The 19,418-nt window shown below is 63.5% G+C and overlaps 2 protein-coding genes across 3 annotated transcripts; both read left to right on the top strand.

The window, feature by feature from the left end:
• The first annotated feature begins 3,717 nt into the window (after positions 1–3,717).
• Positions 3,718–12,377, top strand: NAGLU (N-acetyl-alpha-glucosaminidase). The gene is made up of 6 exons (XM_044999560.1): positions 3,718–4,109; positions 7,085–7,232; positions 7,646–7,792; positions 8,149–8,234; positions 8,834–9,090; positions 9,650–12,377. Exons 1-6 carry the CDS (start codon positions 3,718–3,720, stop codon positions 10,864–10,866), a joined length of 2,247 nt encoding a protein of 748 aa, XP_044855495.1. The 3' UTR covers positions 10,867–12,377.
• Positions 10,890–17,758, top strand: HSD17B1 (hydroxysteroid 17-beta dehydrogenase 1). 2 transcript variants are annotated; one of them, XM_044999562.1, is made up of 6 exons: positions 10,890–13,552; positions 14,361–14,522; positions 15,075–15,254; positions 15,736–15,829; positions 16,891–17,074; positions 17,460–17,757. In XM_044999562.1, exons 1-6 carry the CDS (start codon positions 13,456–13,458, stop codon positions 17,628–17,630), a joined length of 888 nt encoding a protein of 295 aa, XP_044855497.1. In that variant the 5' UTR covers positions 10,890–13,455; the 3' UTR covers positions 17,631–17,757. The 2 variants fall into 2 exon arrangements, with proteins under 2 accessions (XP_044855497.1, XP_044855496.1); XM_044999561.1 differs by having other exon boundaries at positions 12,518–14,522; positions 17,460–17,758.
• The last annotated feature ends 1,660 nt before the right edge of the window (positions 17,759–19,418 follow it).

Genomic DNA, 19,418 nt, shown 5'->3' with positions numbered 1-19,418 from the left:
GGCTGGAATGGCATCCAGCTGTGTCACGGAGAGACTGCTCGCTCTCTAGCAGACTCCTGGCCAGGTTCCCAGGGTGTAAACCCAGAGCAACCCCATGCACAGCGCTGTGCTCATTCCTGATTCACCCCACGGGAACAGAGGGCAGAATCTGGCTCAGTCTGACCAGCTGCGGGGAGATCCTGCAGGGCTCCTCAGGAGCAGGGGGCAGAGGGTCTGGAGAACAGCTGGTTCGTCTCAAGCCAGACTGATGTTCTGCACTGCCGGTGTGTGGTTTTGCTGAATGGAAAGTTGTTTTCAGAACTCAACTCTCCCAGCCTGGTGCTTCTTTGACCCGGCCAGACAGCCTCCCAGGGACATACACAGGGCACTGGATCCACACGCACACTGACCGACCAGCAGATACACATCCACCCCTCCCTCTTCCCTGTCAACCTCCCTCTTCCCCAATGCCAACCTCCCTCCGCTGGTTTGATGTGTCCCGCAGACGCAGTCTTTTGGCTCACTGTGACTGGGGTCCCAGTGGGGGCCAGCTGAGGTCACTCAATTAGGGTGAACTGCAAAGAATGGGGCAGATTATCCCCAAAAGCTGGTGGATATTTTCAATACTTAGATTTACCCAGCCAGCATAAAACAGCTTCTTTATTATCTCACGGGTTGTCCAGAAGTCAACAACACAGTTCCCTTAAAGTAATCCAGCCTCAGGCCTCCATCCAGGTACCCAAGTCAAATATGACGAAGATTTCTGAAAATCTTATTTCATCATATAAAAGAAAAGGTTCTACCAATCCCAAAGGATCAGACACATCACCTCCCAGGTTAACCAATATTCCAGATTTTACCCAAATACATGCTACAGCCAATTCTTATTAACTAAACTAAAATTTATTAAAAAATTAAAAGAGAGGGAGTATGGTTAAAAGATCAATATACCTACAGCCATGAGTTCAATTCTTGAGGTTCGGATTCATAGCAGAGGTGGGGAGCTTTGTAGCTGCAAAGAGTTCTTTTAGAATTTAGTCCATAGGTTAGAGTCCAATGTCCAATATCATATCCAGGGTGTACCAGCTGAACTGAGATCTCATCTTGTGACTCAAACTTCCCCTGGTGAAGCATAAGTAGATCTGAGATAAAAAGGATCAGGACCCAAAGATCTTTTATACAATTTCAGGTCTTCTTTGACAAGTTGGAGTCCCTCAGGGAACAATAGGCCCTTATTTCCTAAGCATCATCGTTCATTATTCACACAGATTAGCATAAGGCAATTTATCCATTAGGCAGTCTATCCTTGGTACTTAGCTATACGAATTAACATAAGTCAACTGCCTGTTGTTCTACCATATTCACGATGATTTGCTCTACATTGCAAAGAGAGATGAATACAGCGATAGCCCGTGTTTACAATTCATGTAGATGTGAGGATGTTCTTTGATCTCTGAATTATCAGAATACAGCATAGACAGGGACTGTTGATTACATCGTTGACTGTTACCTATCTCCCCACATGTCTTTAAGGGTTGAATTTAAGTCATTTTTTCAGCAGGATGTTTAACCCTTTCTGGCCACACATCACACACACACTTGCCTCTCCATTCTCTGGAGAGGGCTGGGTCACTTCCATGCGGCCAGGATGGCTCATCTACCCTGACCTGTTATTTCTGCCATCAGCTGCCTTTGACTGTATCCCAGGGACATTCCGCCATGTGATCTCCTGGGGGGCAGGGTATATATAAATACTCTCTTCCCACAGCACCGCTGCTGACTGCAGGGGGAATTCCAGGAAGAAGCCCACCCAGATGGAAAATGAAATAGGAGGAACAGACGCCTCTTGGGATGAGAGAACACGCTCAGCGAGCCGCACGGTTCAGACAGAGGCGGATACTTGCTGCACAAATGGAAAATTAAAGACGCGTGTGTGTGTCTGTGGTCACCCAGAACAGAGCGTGGCCCATAGAACAGCTCAGTGCCTGATTCACAAGTAGGAAGGAGGCTTCACAGCGATACACTCCACTACTCCAGATACAATTCTCTGGCGTAACCATCCAGTGTAACATTACAGCTGTTGCTCTGCATTTACATCAGCCACACAGGTGCGCCCCACACGCTCGCCCACACGCTCGCTTGCACTGGGATTTGCAGGGCTCGTGATTCTGTGTGCAGACTGGGCCCCATTCTGCTACTCCCTGGTGCTCTCAGCCGAGACCCCCAGCCTGCTCCCAGGATCTCTGGGGGATGAGAATGAAGCCCAGAGCAGGAAGAAATGCACTGCCACTAATCTTGGAGTCGCCAAAGTGTGAGCCACATGGTTCCACAATGCTGCCTGTAGCCTCTGACCTCTGACCAACAGAGCAGCCGGTGCTGGTTAACACAAGTAGCACATGTTATCGATGCACCTTTAAATCACACTTTTACATTTAGGGCACGTCTACACTACAGCTGTGCAGGTACAGCCGTGCAGGTACAGCGATGCGGGTACAGCCGTGCGGGTACAGCGATGCGGGTACAGCCGTGCAGGTACAGCCGTGCAGGTACAGCCTTGCTGCTGTGCTGCTGTGGTGTAGACACTTCCTACATTAACGCAAGGGCTTTTTCTATCTCTGTAGTTACTCCACCTCTCCCAGAGGCAGTAGCTAGGGCTATGTCTCCACTAGCACTTTTGTCGGTCAGAGGTGTGAAAAAGCCACCCCCCTGCCCGACACGTTTCACTGACAGACACGCCAGTGTGGACAGTGCCATAGCCACCGCTGCTCATCGGGGGTGGTTTAATTCTGCCAGCGGGAGAGCTCTCTCCCGCCGGCTTAGAGCGGCTACACCACCGGAGACCTTACAGCAGCACAGCGGGAGCGATACAGCTTTGCTGTACGGTCTGTTGTGTAGACGCAGCCTCGGTCGATGCTGCAAGAATTCTTCTGTCGACTTAGCTGTCAGGACCGGGGGTTAGGTCGACCTCAGAGCATGATCTTTTCCACAGCTCTGAGTGATGTAGCGAGGTTGAGCTAATTGCTAAGAGCCGACCAGGCCTGATGCTGAGGCTGTCAGCTCTTTGCTCTGTGTGTGCAACAGGGTCCTGATCTGTGATGAGGTCCACAGGCCCTACCCACTGCATGGAGAATAAATAAACACATCAGTGCAGAACAGTCAGAGTGATAGTCAGTGATAAGAAATCCTAACTTGGACAAGGCTGGAGTTAGTTTCTGAGGGTCGGGGTGGCTCTGGAGGTGGAGTAGGGGGGCTGGGAGGGACCCCCTGGGTCGGTTGGGGGGGTAGGAGGGACCCCCTGCCCTGGGTCGGTTGGGGGGCTGGGAGGGACCCCCTGGGTCGGTTGGGGGGGGGTGGGCGGGACCCCCTGCCCTGGGTCGGTTGGGGGCCGGGCGGCAGGGCTCGATCCCGGGGTCGGTTGGGGGCCGGGCGGCGGGGCTCGATCCCGGGGTCGGTTGGGGGCCGGGCGGCGGGGCTCGATCCCGGGGTCGGTTGGGGGCCGGGCGGCGGGGCTCGATCCCGGGGTCGGTTGGGGGCCGGGCGGCGGGGCTCGATCCCGGGGTCGGTTGGGGGCCGGGCGGCGGGGCTCGATCCCGGGGTCGGTTCCATGCCACCCCACTCGGTAACGTTTGTTTCCATCGGGCACATTGATCCATCGGGGGCGCGGCCGGCCGCTGATTGGCTCCCGGGAGGGCCGCCCCCAGCTGGCCGGGCCCGGGGTGGCGGAAGCTGGATCCGGCCATGGCGCTCGCCGGGCTCCTGCTGCTGCTGCTGGCGGCCGCCCCGGCCCCGGCCCCGGCCCCGGCCCCGCAGGCGGCCGACGCGCGGCAGGAGGCGGCGGTGCGGGAGCTGCTGCAGCGGCTGCTGGGGCCCCGGGCGGCCGCCGGCTTCGCCGTCTCGGTGAACCGCTCGCTGGCGGCCGGCGGGCTGGACACCTACCGGCTCAGCTCCCCGCGCGGGGCCGCCGAGCGGGTGCGGGTGGCCGGGTCCAGCGGGGTGGCCGCCGCCGCCGGCCTCTACCGCTACCTGCGGGAGCTCTGCGGCTGCCACGTGTCCTGGTCCGGGGCGCAGCTGCGGCTGCCGGACCCGCTGCCCGCGGTGCCCGGAGTGATCAGCGCCACCAGCCCCAACAGGTAACCGGGCGCCGCCCCCCCCCCCTCCGCGGGACCCTGCCCCGCCCCCCCGGGGACCCTGCCCCGCCCCCCCTCCGCGGGACCCTGCCCCGGGCGCCCTAGGCCTGCCCCGCCCCCCCTCCGCGGGACCCTGCCCCCCCTCCGCGGGACCCTGCCCCCCCTCCGCGGGACCCTGCCCCCCCTCCGCGGGACCCTGCCCCGGGCGCCCGGCCTGCCCCCCCCCCTCCGCGGGACCCTGCCCCGCCCCCCCGGGGACCCTGCCTGCCCCCCCTCGGGTCCCTGCCCATGGAGCCCCGGGCGCCCCAGGCCTGCCCCCCCCCCCTCCGCGGGACCTTGCTCCGGGCGCCCGGCCTGCCCCGCCCCCCCGGGGACCCTGCCTGCCCCGCCCCCTGGCTGACCCTGCCTGCCCCCTCTCGGGACCTTGCCCCGGGCTCCCTGCCTGCTCCGCCCTCCCGGCTGACCCTGCCTGCCCCCCCTCGGGTCCCTGCCCATGGAGCCCCGGGGACCCTGCCTGCCCCGCCCCCCGGCTGACCCTGCCTGCCCCCCCTCGGGACCTTGCCCTGGGCTCCCTGCCTGCCCCGGCTGACCCTGCCTGCCCCCCCTCGGGTCCCTGCCCATGGAGCCCCGGGCGCCCCAGGCCTGCCCCCCCCTCCCCGGGACCCTGCCCCGGGTGCCCCAGACTTGGTCCCCTCTCCCCAGGACCCTGCTCCGGGTGCCCGGCCTGCCCCGCCCCCCGGGGACCCTGCCCGCCTCCCCTCCCCCCCGCTGCCCCTGGAGCCCCGGGTGCCCCAGGCCTGGGCACTGACTGGCTCCTACAGGTGCCTGAACATGGAGTCGGTGCCAGGCCGCGCCCTGCCCTACCCCGGGCCCTGGCTGTAGCCTGTGGGGCTCTCCCGGTGCAGGGCCAGGCTGGCTCAGGCAGACCCTGTTCCTTGGGCAGGGGGGAGTCGCTGCTTTCCCCAGAGGCAGGGCCTGGTGCGGTGATCGGAGCTGACTGGTCCCGGCCAGGAACGGTCCATGGAGTCCCAGATCCCTCGGGCTGGGCGCTGAATGCCCAGAGCCTGGGGACGGGGAGGGTCTGACGGGGGCTGGGGGCTGCTCGGGGCACAGCAGAAGGCAGAGGGATGCTCCTGGCCCCGCCTTGGTGCATGCGGGGCCTGGGCAGCGAGGCGCAATGCCAGGCTCACGCACGCTGTCCATTGCCCGCTCTGCCGGGAGGCGGGGGGGCTTCCACCTGGCATGGAACCGCGCCTGGGAAGCAGGTGCTGAAAGTGGCATGTGCTGAGGGTTCTCGTGTTCTGCGTCTGTTGCACATGCTGCCGGTACCTAGCTGGGGTTACTGAGGCAGGCGGGGACCCAGGGAGGCTGTTCCTTGTGATAGTTTCACCCCGGGAAGCTACTTCAGAAAATGCCTGTTGCTCGTTTGCTTCCCAAGCCCTGGGGCTGAGAACTCCCAGCCCTCCAGCGGTCGGGGCCCCCCACCGGGCCTGGCGCAGCTGGAGATGCCACGGACAGGTTGGGTTCATTTACCACCAGTCTGGGTCTGCCAGGGCCTGGGCGTGTTTCTGCAGCTTGGGGCCTCTCTCACCCCCCCCGCGCGCTCACGTCCTGAATGTTGGCCCTACCTGGAATGTAGATGTCATGGGCCAAGTTCATGGCTGGTGCCAGGGAGTGGAGTTAATGGAGCTTACACCAGGGATGTCCTTGGTCCTGTATCACTGAACCCCGGGTGCGAGAATGGTGGGCTCTAGCATCTGTTCTGCTCACTGTGCAGCTGCTCTGGGGTGGGCCTGGGACGGGGCCAGAGGATTCTGCTGCAGAAAGGGCACTTCCCCATTTAACAGGGAGCTTCAGTCAGCTGCCTGCAGCCTTCCCAGGCAAGAGGAAGCCTCTCCCTGGCCTGGAGTGTCCGCCATGCTGACTGAGAGTCGCTTGGATCCTCGCTGTGCTGCTCGTAGGCACTAGTGCTCTGGGCTGGGTCCTGAACACGCCATGCTCATGCCAGCAAAGATCGACCCAATGAGCTCAGCCATTGGGGCTCCTTAGGGGAGCCTTCCCTTGGCCTGTAAGTTGACAAGTCCTGGCAGGTGCATGGGGCTGCGTGGCTTGGTCGCTTTTGCCACATGAAAGCGAAGGAAGAATCCTGGAGCAGAGGGGTTGCACACGCAGGTCCTTGGACACCAATCATCTTCCCACAAAGCCACCCTGGCGCTCGGCCTGCGATCTGGTGCGGCTGGCCCGGAAGCTGTGGTTAGTCCTCCTTCAGCCGGAAGGCAAAGCCCTGCAGCGCTTCCCACTCGCGGCTGAGCTGGAGCCAGGCAAAGGGTCTTGGCGTGGTTCATCACCATACAATCAAGCGACTTGTGAAATCTTGTGGCTCACACTTATGATCAGCTGGAAGCTTCCTCCAAGCAGCAGGAGGTTAAACGGGAGCTGTTCATTTAAAATTCTTCTTGGGCAGAGATATTGCCTTGCCGTTGAGCGCTGCAGGGGGTCTCGGCGCCTGGTCCTTGCTGTCCTGTGTGCTGTTTGCACTTCATTAGTCTTGGACAATGACCGTTCCTCTCTGTCTAATGCGGAGGTTTACTTCTTCGCATTGCTGCAAGCGACCGGGTCCGTTTCCCTGCTAGGCTTTGCATGAGCTGCAGGTATTTGAGCTGCAAAACACACGGGGGGATGTTGAAATCGGCACCAAAAACTGTCTCAATTGGAAAAACAAAATCAAGTCCCTGTGTGTGGTATTGGGGGTGTGATGTTTGTCCCCGTGGGAAGAGGCTGCCTGAGTTAATTCTCCAGCATCCATGGGGCCAGCGCTGGTCAGGAGTGGACAAGACGCCTGGATGCACATTAAGCTCCATTGCGAGGAGCTGCCTGCGTCCTGATTTCTTTCGCTCGCGCCAACCCGGCTGTGGTCTCCCAGGGTGAGGTGAGGAGTCCGGCGCGTTCTCTGAAGCATCTGTTCTCTCCGCTCCCAGGTTCCGCTACTACCAGAACGTCTGCACCCAGAGTTACTCCTACGTGTGGTGGGACTGGCCTCGCTGGGAGAGAGAGATCGACTGGATGGCGCTCAACGGCATCAACCTGGCGCTGGCGTTTACTGGGCAGGAGGCTGTTTGGCAGCGGGTTGAGTATTTGATTGGTGTCTCTAGTGAAGCCGGGTTGCGTGCAGGGCCCGGGGGCTGGGGCTTATCAGGCGATTGGGGAGACACGTTAAATGTATTGTCCTGGGACAGCACAGAAGAGGGCGCTCTGGGGGGAGGGCTGCCATCCAGGGAGTGACCCAGCCCCTTGATGCCTGACTGCCATTGGCAGGCTGGGGGGCAGCAGCTGACCAACAGCACAGCCGTCTCTGTTCAGTGTGGCCAGGTAGAACTGCTGTGTAGGCTGAGCCGGGGCTGCGAATGCCGGGACTGGCCAGAGGGGAGCGTTCCCAGCATTGGGCACGTCCGCGTCCTGCCCAGCAGGGCAGCGTCTGTCTCCCTGTTGGCAGCAGCTGACGTCGTCGCTCCCTGTGTTCTTCCCCTCGTTCGCGCCAGGTGTATCTGTCCTTGGGCCTGAACCAGTCTGAAATAGACGAGTACGTCACCGGGCCTGCCTTCCTCGCCTGGAACCGGATGGGGAACCTGCACACCTGGGCCGGGCCCTTGCCGCTCTCCTGGAACCTAAAGCAGCTGTACCTGCAGGTACTCACGGCTGGGGCGGGGCTGCAGGTTGTGGAGACGCCCCCCCGCAGCGCTCCCTGCAATAAGCTCCCGGGGAAACGTGCTCTAGGGACCCTGAACCAGCCTGGGCATCGTCTCCATCTCTCTGGACGGAGAGCCGCCCCGGTGCTGAGCTCCAGGCCGGGCCTCTTGTCCCCTCTGTCTGGTGCCCGCGGGCTCGGAGCCTCATTCAGGCTACGCCCGGGGGCTGGAGTCTCCAGTACGGATACGCTCACGTGGCGCGGGCCTGTCCCTGAGAACGGTGGGTTCCAGAACAACGCGCCTGCGTCTCCCGGCCCATGCGCCCCCTTTATCCGGCTTTTCCTCCTTTCTCCCAGTACAGGATCCTGGAGAGGATGCGGTCGTTGGGAATGATCCCGGTGCTGCCGGCGTTCGCGGGGCACGTCCCCAGGGGCGTCTTGAGGTAGCTGCAGATGTGTGAGCGTGTCAGGGCTGGGGCTTGGGCAAGACCCGCTCTCCCTGCTGGGCCTCTCTCCCCACCGAATGCGACTCAGCCACATGTGCCTGGAAGCAGCAGGGACCCATGGGACTGACCGCTGTTAGGGATGTAAAGGGTTAACCAGTTAGCCAGTCAGCATTGGGCTTACCGTTAACCAGACCTTAACCGCGGACCCCGCTGGCCGGCCGGAGCAGCCCCGGCCGTGTCGGGCCAGGTGGGCTGGAGCGGGACCCCAGGCACGGCACGGCAGGCAGGTGGGAGCCCATCCCTGGCTGCAGTGGGACGGCAGGACCCCATCCCCAGCAGGCAGGCAGCTGGAGTGGCCCCAGCCATGCTGGGCTGTTGGGACCCCAGGCCCTGCCACCCTGCACTGGTTCGCCGCAGCGACCGTGGTTAACGGTTAACCAGTATAATTGTAATGAGTTAACCAGTTACCTTTTAACGGCTATCGACGTCCGCTCCCCTGGCAGCTCCTTGCACCCACGTGTAGAGCTCTGCATTGCTGGGCGGGTTGGGGGAGCCCTACCCCCGCGCTGACTCCCGGCTGCTGGTCTGTGATGTAGGGCTTTCCCTCGGATAAACGTCACTCGGCTTGGGAGCTGGAGCAACTTCGACTGCACCTACTCGTGTGCCTACCTCCTGGACCCCGGAGACCCCATGTTCCAGGTGATCGGGACCCTCTTCCTGAAGGAGCTGATCAGAGAGTTCGGCACGGATCACATCTACAACGCGGACACCTTCAATGAGATGAGCCCCCTGTCCTCCGACCCTGCCTACCTCTCGGGGGTCAGCGCTGCCGTCTTCAGATCCATGACCGCAGGTAGGACCCGAGCAGGAACCCAGGCTCCTCCTAAAGGGGCTCTGCCTTGGGGAGCCTTCGCTGTGCAGTCAGGCCTGGGCTTGGATGGCTCAGGGGTGGGGAGCCGGGAACCTTTCGTCCCAGGGCTTTGGGTCAAGGCTGGTCTGGATTCCTCCCAGCCGGGGCTGCGCTGGCTCGCTGGCCCAGCTGGAAGGAGTTGGTCATTGCAGGGCGGTGGATGGGTGGCCAGTCGTGAGGCTCTGGGCAGCCTCCGCAGAGGAGGGGCGTGGGGCGGGCTCCGCAGGGCAGGGGCATTACCGAGACCAGGAGGGCAGTGCACAGGAGAGCCTGCCTGGGCTGTACTGGCTCTGGGGACTGCAGCCACCCGGCCAGGCCCTTTCACCCCCCAGCTGTGTGTGCCGCACCGTGAGCTCCAGGGGCCGGCAGGCAGGCGGACGCCCTGGGCCGGCAGGCTCAGAGCCGAAGGGCTTTCTAGGGAGTGACAGGTGTGGGGCAGCTCTGTCGGGGGAGGGCAGCGCGTCCTGATGGCCCTAGCGGCTCTGTGTGTGTCTGTCCCCAGCCGACCCTGACGCGCTCTGGCTCATGCAGGGCTGGCTCTTCCAGCACCAGCCTGACTTCTGGCAGCCGGCCCAGGTGCGGGCCCTGCTGCGCGGCGTGCCCAGCGGCAGGATGATCGTCCTGGATCTCTTTGCGGAGTCCAAGCCCGTGTACCAGCGGACAGAGTCCTTCTACGGGCAGCCCTTCATCTGGTGCATGCTGCACAACTTCGGCGGCAACCACGGCCTCTTCGGCACGGTGGAGAGCATCAACCGGGGCCCCTTCGACGCCCGGCGCTTCCCCAACTCCACCCTGGTGGGCACCGGCCTGGCCCCGGAGGGCATCGAGCAGAACGACATGGTCTATGAGCTGATGAGCGAGCTGGGCTGGCGCCAGGAGCCGCTGGACCTCCAGCAGTGGGTTGCCAACTACACCGAGCGGCGCTACGGCACCGGGAACGTGGAGGCCGCCGGCGCCTGGCAGCTGCTGCTCCGCAGCGTCTACAACTGCTCGGGGCCCTGCGTCAACCACAACCGCAGCCCGCTGGTGCGCCGCCCGTCCCTGCGCATGGCCACGGAGCTGTGGTACAACAAGAGCGACGTCTACGAGGCCTGGCGCCTGCTGCTGGGCGCCGCTGCTGAGCTGGGGGCCAGCCCCACCTTCCGCTACGACCTGGTGGACGTGACCCGGCAGGCCGTGCAGCAGCTGGTGAGCGAGTACTACCTGGAGATCAAGCAAGCCTTTGAGAGCCACTCGCTGCCGGAGCTGCTGACTGCCGGCGGGGTGCTGCTGTACGACCTGCTCCCGGAGCTGGACGGCCTCCTGGCCAGTGACCCCCACTTCCTGCTGGGCCGCTGGCTGGAGCAGGCTCGGGCCATGGCCACCAGTGACAAGGAAGCCGAGCTGTATGACCTGAACGCCCGCAACCAGGTGACGCTGTGGGGGCCCAACGGCAACATCTTGGACTACGCCAACAAGCAGCTCGGGGGGCTGGTGCTGGACTATTACCGGGTGCGCTGGAGCCTCTTTGTCTCGGCGCTGGTGGAGAGTCTGAACACCGGCACCCCCTTCCACCAGGAGCAGTTCAACCAGGCCGTCTTCCAGCTGGAGAGGGGCTTCGTCTACAATGGCAAGCGCTACCCCTCCCAGCCGGCCGGCAACACGCTGGAGATCGCCAGGAAGATCTTCCTCAAGTATTACCCCCCCGCCATGCGGCGCGGCCGGGCGGGGGCGGCGTGAGGGCCTGCGGCTCTGCGTCGCAGGGACCTTCCGGGGATGGGATGGCGCCTCTGCGGCTGGCCCGGTCTCTTCCACGCCGGAGATGCTGGTGCCCCCAGCTTCTGTCTCTCCCCCTCTCCCCCCCAAGCCTCTGCCAGAGCCGGAACCAAGGCCATGGACCCAAAGGGAAACCCAGCAGGTAGCCTCGTGCTGCGTGTGAGCGACGCTGCTGCGTGGGCGGGAGCAGGACCGGGATGGACCTGCCCATGGAGCGCAGTGAGCTGGGGAATGAGCTCCCGGGGAAAGGGCTGGAGGGACTGATCCTGCACTGGCCCTCAGGGCGCTGGGATGCTCTGACCTGACCAGGGTCTCCTTGCGGCTTGGAGGCTGATCCCAGCGTCTGGGGGAGGCAGCTGGATTGTGGGGCAGAGGGTGGACGAGGCCTGCTGCAGGGGCAGGCGGGACAGAGGCTGAGAATGCTGATCCCTTCGGGCAGGGGATTCGCAGAAGGGGGCAGGGACAGACATTGGGATACCGTGGTGCTGGGTGCAGACCTGAAATGGGCACGTGTGGGTAGTGCCCCCTTGTAGGTGATGCCCTCGCTGCTATAGGCTGAAAAACAACCAGTGCAGTTTCCCCGCCACTGGCAGCTCCAGGGCTTTGGGAGCTCAGAGGAGGGAATTGGTTCTGAACAGGCTGAGGGGCAGGAAATGCAGCGGGACCCTCCCAAGCTCTCGGTCCGGGGAGGGGAGTTTAACACTGCTAGTCAAGGCTCTAAAGAACAAAAATCAGGGAGGCTGGAAAGCTCCAATCCTGCTGCTTTGGTGCCATTGCAAAGTGTGCGCTGCAGCCGGCTCCCTGCGTATCTCAGCCCCTGCCCAGGGCTAGGAGGAGGTGCTGCATCGCCCGCAGCTCCAGTCTGTCCCTGGCTAGGGGGTGCTGCCTCAGCTTCTCCTGTCCCCCCTTCCCCCCGCACCCCGAAACTGCCTCCCAGCCCCTGGCTGTTCCAAGGGCTGTCCCCACTCCTCTCCCCACATGCCCTCGCTGTTGGTCTCAGATGGGGGCAGATCTGCCCCAGAACAGCGGCTCACCCACATGGGGTTATTCCTAGTGCCAGGGCCTGTCCGGATGGGGGCCGGCTCCCCACTCTGTACCCCCTGTGCCTTTGGACTAAACAGAAACAGATGTTGGGAATATATTTTTACGAGGACAGTCTATTTTTACACCAGGGACCCCCCCACTCGCCCTCCCCCCTTCTGTGCCTTGCCCCCTTCCCGCACCAGCATGTGAGCTCCCCGGCAGAGCTGGCACGTGTCTGAATTCCTCCTTGCACCTGGCTCCGGTCGCTGCCAGCCTCTCCGGCTCTGGGGAGTGAGGGCTGCCGCCGGAGCACGGCTCGGGCTGCAGTGGGACTGTCTCTCTTTTAGCCGAATGATTTTTATACGCTTGTGTACGTTGGTTTGAACTGGCAGCACTTTTCGGAGACTGATGCCCGGACTGTGCATGCCAATTAAAGACCTGGAGTCCGTTCATTCTGCGTCCGGGGGTGTCTCTTGCCCACCCCCTCGGGGTGTGGCTCTTGGCACTGTGCACAGCGGGGCTGAGAGTGGCAGCTGTGAATCCGAGCGGGTCTCTGAGAACAGCCAGGGGCTGCAGTTCACAGCTGCAGCAGTCACAACACGGCCGCATCCCGGCCAGGCTGTGCAGCCAGCCAGCTGCTCTGGCGCTGTGGGACTCAGCCCTGGGGGCTGCACAGGGCTCCGTGCCGGTGGGGTTTGGCTGCAGGTGCCTGGCCAAGGTCCCCTTCTGTGGGTCTTAAATGAGCAACTGCTGTGGCCTGGGCCTGGATGCCCCGGAGCAGTCGCTACTTCCCTCCAGTCAGGTCCCAGAGGGCGGGAGGAAGGTTTGATGTTCCCCAGCTGCAGAAAGGGGGCCAGTGGCGCGCCAGGCACTGTAGGGCAGTCAGCCCAACTTCGATCCCCGGAAAGGGACGGGAACAAATGACTAAACAATGCATGTGTAAGCACCTGCTGGATGACTAGGACGAGCCAGCCAGGATTTGCCAAACCAGCTGAATTTCCTTCTTTGGCAGGGTCACTGGCCGAGGGAAGCAGCAGCTGGGCTTTGGTGGCTCCAGGGGGAGGAGTGGAAGCCCCTTTGCTGGGGCGCTGGCGTTAGCGCACGGGGAGTGATCCCGCGCTGGCCCTGCCCCTCGGGGAAGGATCAGGCTGAGCCCAGGGGTCTCTGCTGGCCCCAATTCCTACCTCTCAACCCCCACCCCAGTGCCCACCGTGGCTGCCTGAAACTCCCTCCCTGAGGCCGCCACAGCCCTAAGCCTGTGTCCTGGGCTGGGGGGGAGGCCGTTTGTCACCTCCTGCAAACAGGCTGCCCCTGCCCCCCACACCCCTCCCCGCTCGGCTCTGCCACGGCCTCTCGGCTGGAATCTTATCTGCCGAGGGCTGGGCGGAGAGTGAAGCTCTGTGAGGGACGGCGAAGAGCCCAGCCTTGAGATAAGAAAATAGACAAAATAGCGGAGCCCACAGCCCCTCGGCTGCCTGGGAACCGGACTTGCCCGGCACTGGATGCTCTGTCTCTGAGCTGGAGCCAGCGATGGAGAAGACCGTGGTGCTCATTACAGGCTGCTCCTCGGGGATCGGCCTGGGGCTGGCTGTGCGCCTGGCCTCGGACGCCTCCCGCAGGTTCAAAGGTACTGCCGGGGCTTGTACAGCCGAGAGCGGGAGCTGGTCCTGACCCAGCGGCTGGGCGAACAAGGGGCTGGCGGATGCGTGGTCCTCCGCTGGGAAGGAGCCGGGCTCTGCAGCCCAGGAGGTGGGAGGAGCGGCTGTGGGTTGGAGCTGGGGATGCTGTGGGGCTGGGCAAGGTGGGGCCGACGGGATACACACTCCGTTCGAGGTCACGGAATACAGGCCCTCTAGGAAGGAAAGCTACGGGGATCCCGGGGGCTGGGGTCCAGGCAGTCTCAGCAGAATGAACTCCCTGGGGCAGATGGGAGGAGACACGCACATGGTCCTGGGCAGGTCGCAGGCTCGGACGGAGGAGGCGACTTGGAGCCGTGTAGTGTCAGGCAGGACAAGGAGCGCCTGGTCATGAGCTCCCTGAGCACCTGGGGGTCCATGCAGATGGGGCTCCCTAGAGATCACCCCATCCCAGGAGGTGGGGGAGACGAGTCGCTTGCTCTGCGCCCACATGGTCCTGGAGGGAGGTGGCTCCCGGGGGCCACCAGACTGGCTGAGCTGGGCTGGGACGAGCCTTCAGTCTGAGGGGAGCGGGGGCTCCAGGTCTCTCCTGGGGGGGACGTTAGGGAGACACTTGCATGGTGCAAGCCGCGGCAAAGCCTTTCGCTGGAGCCGCCTGTAGCAGGAGGGTCTCTGTACTCCCCAGAGTGGGGGGCTCCCCTGGAGGCAGAGAAGATCCCCCACCAAGTGCCATGGGGCTGGAGGGGATTGCAACCAGCCCCTCCTCCCCCCCAAAGCCGGGCGCTCCTTCTCCCCTAGTCTACGCCACCATGCGCAACCTGGCCAAGAAGGAGCGGCTGCTGGAGTGCGTGCGGGGCTGCCACGCCAGCACCCTGGAGATCCTGCAGCTGGATGTCACCGACCCGCTCTCGCTCGCTGCAGCCGCGCAGCAGGTGCAGGAGCAGCGCGTCGACGTGCTGGGTGAGCCAGTCTGGCCAGGCGTCTCTGCAAGCCCCGTGCTCCTCGGCCCTGTGCCAGCTTCCTTCCCGCCCCCCGAGCCAGCCCTGGGAAGGGGGCTAGTTCCCAGCCAGCCTGCTGCATCTCCCTGCCTGCTGGGCACCAAGGCAGATCTGCCCTGTGTGACAGGTCGGGGGGTTCACACAGCTCAGACCCACTAGCCAGCTCCTCTGGGGCTCCCCCTGGGCTGAGCCTGCAGAGCCGCTGAGGGAAAGGGGATAATGTCCAGTCCTGCTGCTCCCGCGGTCCCTGGGCTTGCTCATGAAGCCCCAGCACCTGGAGCCCCGTGACTGGGCGAGAATCGTGCTGCTCACTGCGAAAGAGACGGAAGTGCCCAGCCCAGTCGGGCTGGCTGCTGGGATGGGCGAGCCCTAAGAGCCCGGTGACCAGAGCCCCACGCTTCAGATTTCACGCCAATTTTGGAATGTGTGGGGCTGGCGCTGCGGGGGGCGTGGGCCCCAGGGAGCTCCCTTCCCTGCACCTCCCTAATGGCGGCTCCTTGCTGTGCCCTGCCAGTGTGCAATGCCGGGGTGGGGCTGATGGGCCCCCTGGAGACCTGCTCCTACCAGGCCATGAAGAACATCTTCGACGTGAACGTGTTTGGGACCATTGGCACCATCCAGGCCTTTCTGCCCGGCATGAAGCGTCGCAAAGCCGGCAAGATCATCATTTCCAGCAGCGTGGGGGCGCTGCAAGGTGAGACACCCCCCCCTTCCCCATGGGGGAGGTACCTCCCAGGCCAGGCTCAGTCAGCAGCCCTGTGCCTGGGAAACCCAGCGACCCTGCCCACTGCATAAAGCTGTCTGCCCCTCAGTGCAGCCTGGGGGGTGCTGGCCTCGCCCTTCTTGGGGAGATTCTGGCCATGCATGGCCTCACCGTCCACCAAGGATCCTGGGGAGAATGGGGCGACTGCACCAGGAGCCCAAGCAGCTGCTGTGGCTAGGTGGGGATTGGGGAGCAGCTCCCCCCACGTGCCCATACCAGGACAGCCACGCCTGTGTTCTGTGATGCTGCCCACACCCCATGGCCTGTGGGTACCCACGTGGCCTTGCAAATCCCCCCTCCTGGGGGGGAAATGTGGGGCCCAGTGTAACGTCTGAGCTCCTGGGGGCAGTCTGGGAGGAGCTGGCCAGGCTCCCCCTGCCGGTTCTCACCCGTCCCTCCCGCTGTGCCCCAGGGATCCCCTTCAACGCCGTGTATTGCGCCAGCAAGTTTGCAGTGGAAGGTCTGTGTGAGAGCCTGGCTGTGATCCTGCAGCAGTTCAACATGCAGTGAGTACCGTGAACGGGCCTGAGGCCACACAAAGTGCTTTACGCCTGTCACTCGCACTCGCTGCCCTGCAGCCACCTCTGGGGTGGAACGAGGCAGCTGTAGCCTGGCGCTATTGCTCAGTAGTTTAGGACAGGAAGGGAAGAATAATCCTGCAGCCACTTGACAGTGCAGGGGGAGTTCCAGGCAAGAGGATGGAAGCACCCGAATTGCTGGGGTTCATCCATTCCTGGAGTTAAGGCAGGAGGGACCGTTAGATTGTCTGGTCTGGCCTCCTGCATGGCACAGGCCAGAGAGTTCCCCCGCCCTGAGCCCAAGAGCTGGGCTCTGATTAAAGCATCGCCCAGAAAGGTGCCAGTCAGGACCTGCAGAGCCCAGGAGATGGGGAACCCACCAGTGCCCTGGGGAGCTTGTTCCAGTGGTTAATCACCCGCCCGGTTACAAACCACGGCCCTGTTTCTAACTGGAATTTGTCTGGCTGTAGCTTCCAGCCGCTGGTTCCTGTTCTGCCTTTCTTGGCTGGCTTAGGGAGCCCGTTAGCACCGGGTATTTCCTCCCTGGGAAGATCCACCCACGCTGTCCTAGGCCCCGCTCAGTCGCCATTCTGGGAAGCTGACCAGCCTGGGCTCGATCCCTCGCTCTGTGCAGCGTCGTCTCCTGCCCCGGAATCGCTTCTGTGGCTCCTCCCTGCAGCCTCCCCAGCGTCTCCACACGATGCTCGCCCCAGGCCTGCAGGCAGCATTCCAGCACCGCTCACACCGCGGCCGGCTACAGAGGGGAAATCCAGGGGGCTTGCAGATGTCCAGTGCCATCACCCTCAGCCCTAGCGTGTAACGGCTGTGATCTCCCTGCCTCTGGGCCTGTCCCTGTCTCACACACCCCTCCAGCTCCTGGGGCCATGGGCTCAGAGATGCCATATTGCAGAACTGGCGCAAGATGCCCGGTACCCAGGGCATGGGGGCGAAAGCCCCTCTGTGCATGCTAGGAGGGTGTCACTCGGGGCTCTGCCCCTGGGCAGGGTGGGGCGTGCTGGCCCCCTGACAGGGCCCCTCTCTTCCTGCAGCGTCACGCTGATCGAGTGCGGCCCGGTCAATACGAGCTTCCTGGCCAACCTGCAGCAGACGGACGCCGAGGGCAGCGCGCTGCAAGCCCTGGACCCGCAGACCCGCGCCCTGTACAGCCAGTACCTCCAGCACTGCCAGAGCCTCTTCCGTGACGTGGCCCAGGACACCGAGGAGGTCCTGCAGGTCGCTCCCAGCTCCCTGCTTCTCTGCCCAGGGGAGCGGGGCCGGGCCAGGGGCCGAGAGCAGCCAGACTGCCGCGGAGGGGCCCCGGCAGAGCGCTCCCCACCCCTGGGGAGAGCAGTGATTGGTGCTGCTGCCCCCGACCTCACCCTGCCAGCTGGGGCAAGGGGGAGTGGCTGGGGCCTGTTGCCTGCCCCCCTTTCCCAGGGGAGCCTTGGGGCAGGGAGCCCGGCCCAGCCCTCTCTGCCCACAGGGGCCTGAGGTGGGGGCCATACAGCCCCAGGCAGGTCTATGGCCCTGTAACGCTGAGGCGGCCCTGCTCTTCCCATCAGCGAGGGGGTCCCCCGCTTACCGCCAGCCTGACACGCACCCTCTCTGCTTTTCCCAGGTGTTCCTGGACGCCATCTGCGCCCCCTGCCCCCCTCTGCGCTCTTTCACCACCCAGGTCTTCATGCCGCTCACCCGGCTCAAGCTGACCAGCCCCGACGGCTCGGAGTACGTCCGCGCCATGCACCAGTTCGTGTTCTCTGCGGGCGAGGCCCAGGGCGACCGGGCGTGAGGAGGAGCAGCGCGGCTGTCCCAGAGCGAGGGGCGGGCTCGGCGGGAAGCGGCCCCCGCATTGCCCTGAGTTTGTACAGGGGGGCTGGATACGACCCTGCCACGGAGCTCCAATAAATGTCTGCTCCCAGCACGGCTCTGGCTCTATCCACCCCAGCGCTGCGCCCTGCAGTCTGCACTGCCCTGGGGCGGGGGATGTGGGAGGGAGCTGGGGCAGCACCTCCTGCTCAGGTTGTGCCTGCCCTGGGGGGAGATGGGGCGGGACCCCAGCCCACCTTGCTAAGTACCACAGTCGCTGCGGTGAAGTGAAGGGGACGCCTGGCTGTCCCTATGCACCTCCCCAGCAGGCATGGGAGCCTCATGCTGAACCCACCAGCCACTCCAGCCCCCACAGCAGCCTGGGGGCAGCGCTGGGCCTTGCTTGGCCATGGGGGGGCCTGGTACCCCCACCCCTTGCTGCTCTGCCAGGGTGAGCTGTAGTTTGCTGGTCTCTGCGCTAAACCCGGTCCCCAAAAGGCAGGTCAGAGAGTCTCCCCTGGCAGGCTGCGGTTCTGCCCTCTGCCTTCTGGAGCAGGGCGTGAAGACGAGGCCACGCCAGGGCATTTAAAGTGAGGAGCATTTCAACCTGCCAGGGCTCCTCGATCTTCCCTGTGCCAGCAGCCGCTGGGCGATACCCATTGCCCAGGCTGGGGTGTGAGGAATCCTGGCCCTTGTGTGTGGCACCAAGCCCAGTGGGCAGAGCTGCCTTCATGCGCCAGTCAGCTTGGAACAGCAGCTCACCAGCGTGAGCCGTGCTGCCGGAGGGGCCTCAGCTTTAGCTGCTGTCTCCTCTGCTCCCCCAGAGACCCTGGTCTCTCTGTGCCCCCCCATGGGAGACCCTCCAGGTTGCAGCGGGGGGCTGGTGCGACAGGCACGGGGCTCGTTCCCCCAGCATGGCGCAGGGCCCAGGAGTGGAACGGGGAGGTGCAGAGGGCTGGATTTCATTTCCCCTTAGGGCCTGAGGGCTGGGCCATAGGGCTCCTAGTCCCCCTCCCCCCGCCGAGCGGCGCTGGCACCCGTGGCAGGTTCGAGGGGAGAACTGCCCTTTCCAATGCTCCAGAACCAGACTGTCCCGTCCAGCATTAAACTCCTGCTGTCGCGGCTTCTCTCCCTTCTCCAGCCCCCTGTCCTGTGCGTCATTCCTCCTCTCTTCCCTCTGCCCTTCCTCCCCCATGGCAGCTCCCATCTGCCCCCTCTAGGCCTGGGCTCAGCGATGCTTCCATCGATGTGTCACGGCTGAGATTCGGAGGGCCATGGGGGAGCTCACCCCTCGCTGAGCTACTGGTTCAGGCTCTCTGCAGACGCAGGCAGCTGTCATGATCACCTTGGAAGGTTTTCTTCACCACCAGAAGGGCTAGATGCTCACGTGCTGAATATGGGCAGCACCAAGCGGGTGAGATGCAGCCTGTGGGCGGCATGACTGGCAGCCCAGCAGGGGTTGGTGCTGGAGCTGCCTTCTGTCAGAGGAGCTGTTACAGCCGGGTCCTCACCACGCCTGGGCTCTGAAGATCCTGTCCTGCTTCCTCGTTGTGTGGGAGCCACAGCCCAGTGCAGCGGCATCAGCTCCTCTCACACCAAGGCTGGAGCAGTCACTATTGGCTTCCCCGCCTACGGAACCTGGTGCTGTGCCCTGGGTGCAGAATGGCCGCGCTGCCCCACCCCAGAAGTAGCTGCATCGCTGGAGTCAGTAAAGCCCACGGGGCTCCCGCTGCACGGCAGGTGCTCCGGCAATAGATGCTGCTTATTACTG

This window comes from Mauremys mutica, chromosome 25 (genome assembly GCF_020497125.1).
Source record: "Mauremys mutica isolate MM-2020 ecotype Southern chromosome 25, ASM2049712v1, whole genome shotgun sequence".
Taxonomy (NCBI): Eukaryota; Metazoa; Chordata; order Testudines; family Geoemydidae; genus Mauremys; species Mauremys mutica.
Note: the sequence above shows the minus strand (reverse complement) of the source record. Positions and strands in the feature narration are given on the sequence as shown.

Coding starts and splice junctions, on each gene's coding strand:
- NAGLU (XM_044999560.1), top strand. CDS start 3,718: ATGGCGCTCGCCGGGCTCCTGCTGCTGCTGCTGGCGGCCGCCCCGGCC. Junction 4,110..7,084: donor AGCGCCACCAGCCCCAACAG/GTAACCGGGCGC, acceptor CTCCGCTCCCAG/GTTCCGCTACTACCAGAACG. Junction 8,235..8,833: donor GTCCCCAGGGGCGTCTTGAG/GTAGCTGCAGAT, acceptor TCTGTGATGTAG/GGCTTTCCCTCGGATAAACG.
- HSD17B1 (XM_044999561.1), top strand. CDS start 14,180: ATGGTGCAAGCCGCGGCAAAGCCTTTCGCTGGAGCCGCCTGTAGCAGG. Junction 14,523..15,074: donor GCAGCGCGTCGACGTGCTGG/GTGAGCCAGTCT, acceptor GTGCCCTGCCAG/TGTGCAATGCCGGGGTGGGG. Junction 15,830..16,890: donor CTGCAGCAGTTCAACATGCA/GTGAGTACCGTG, acceptor CTCTTCCTGCAG/CGTCACGCTGATCGAGTGCG.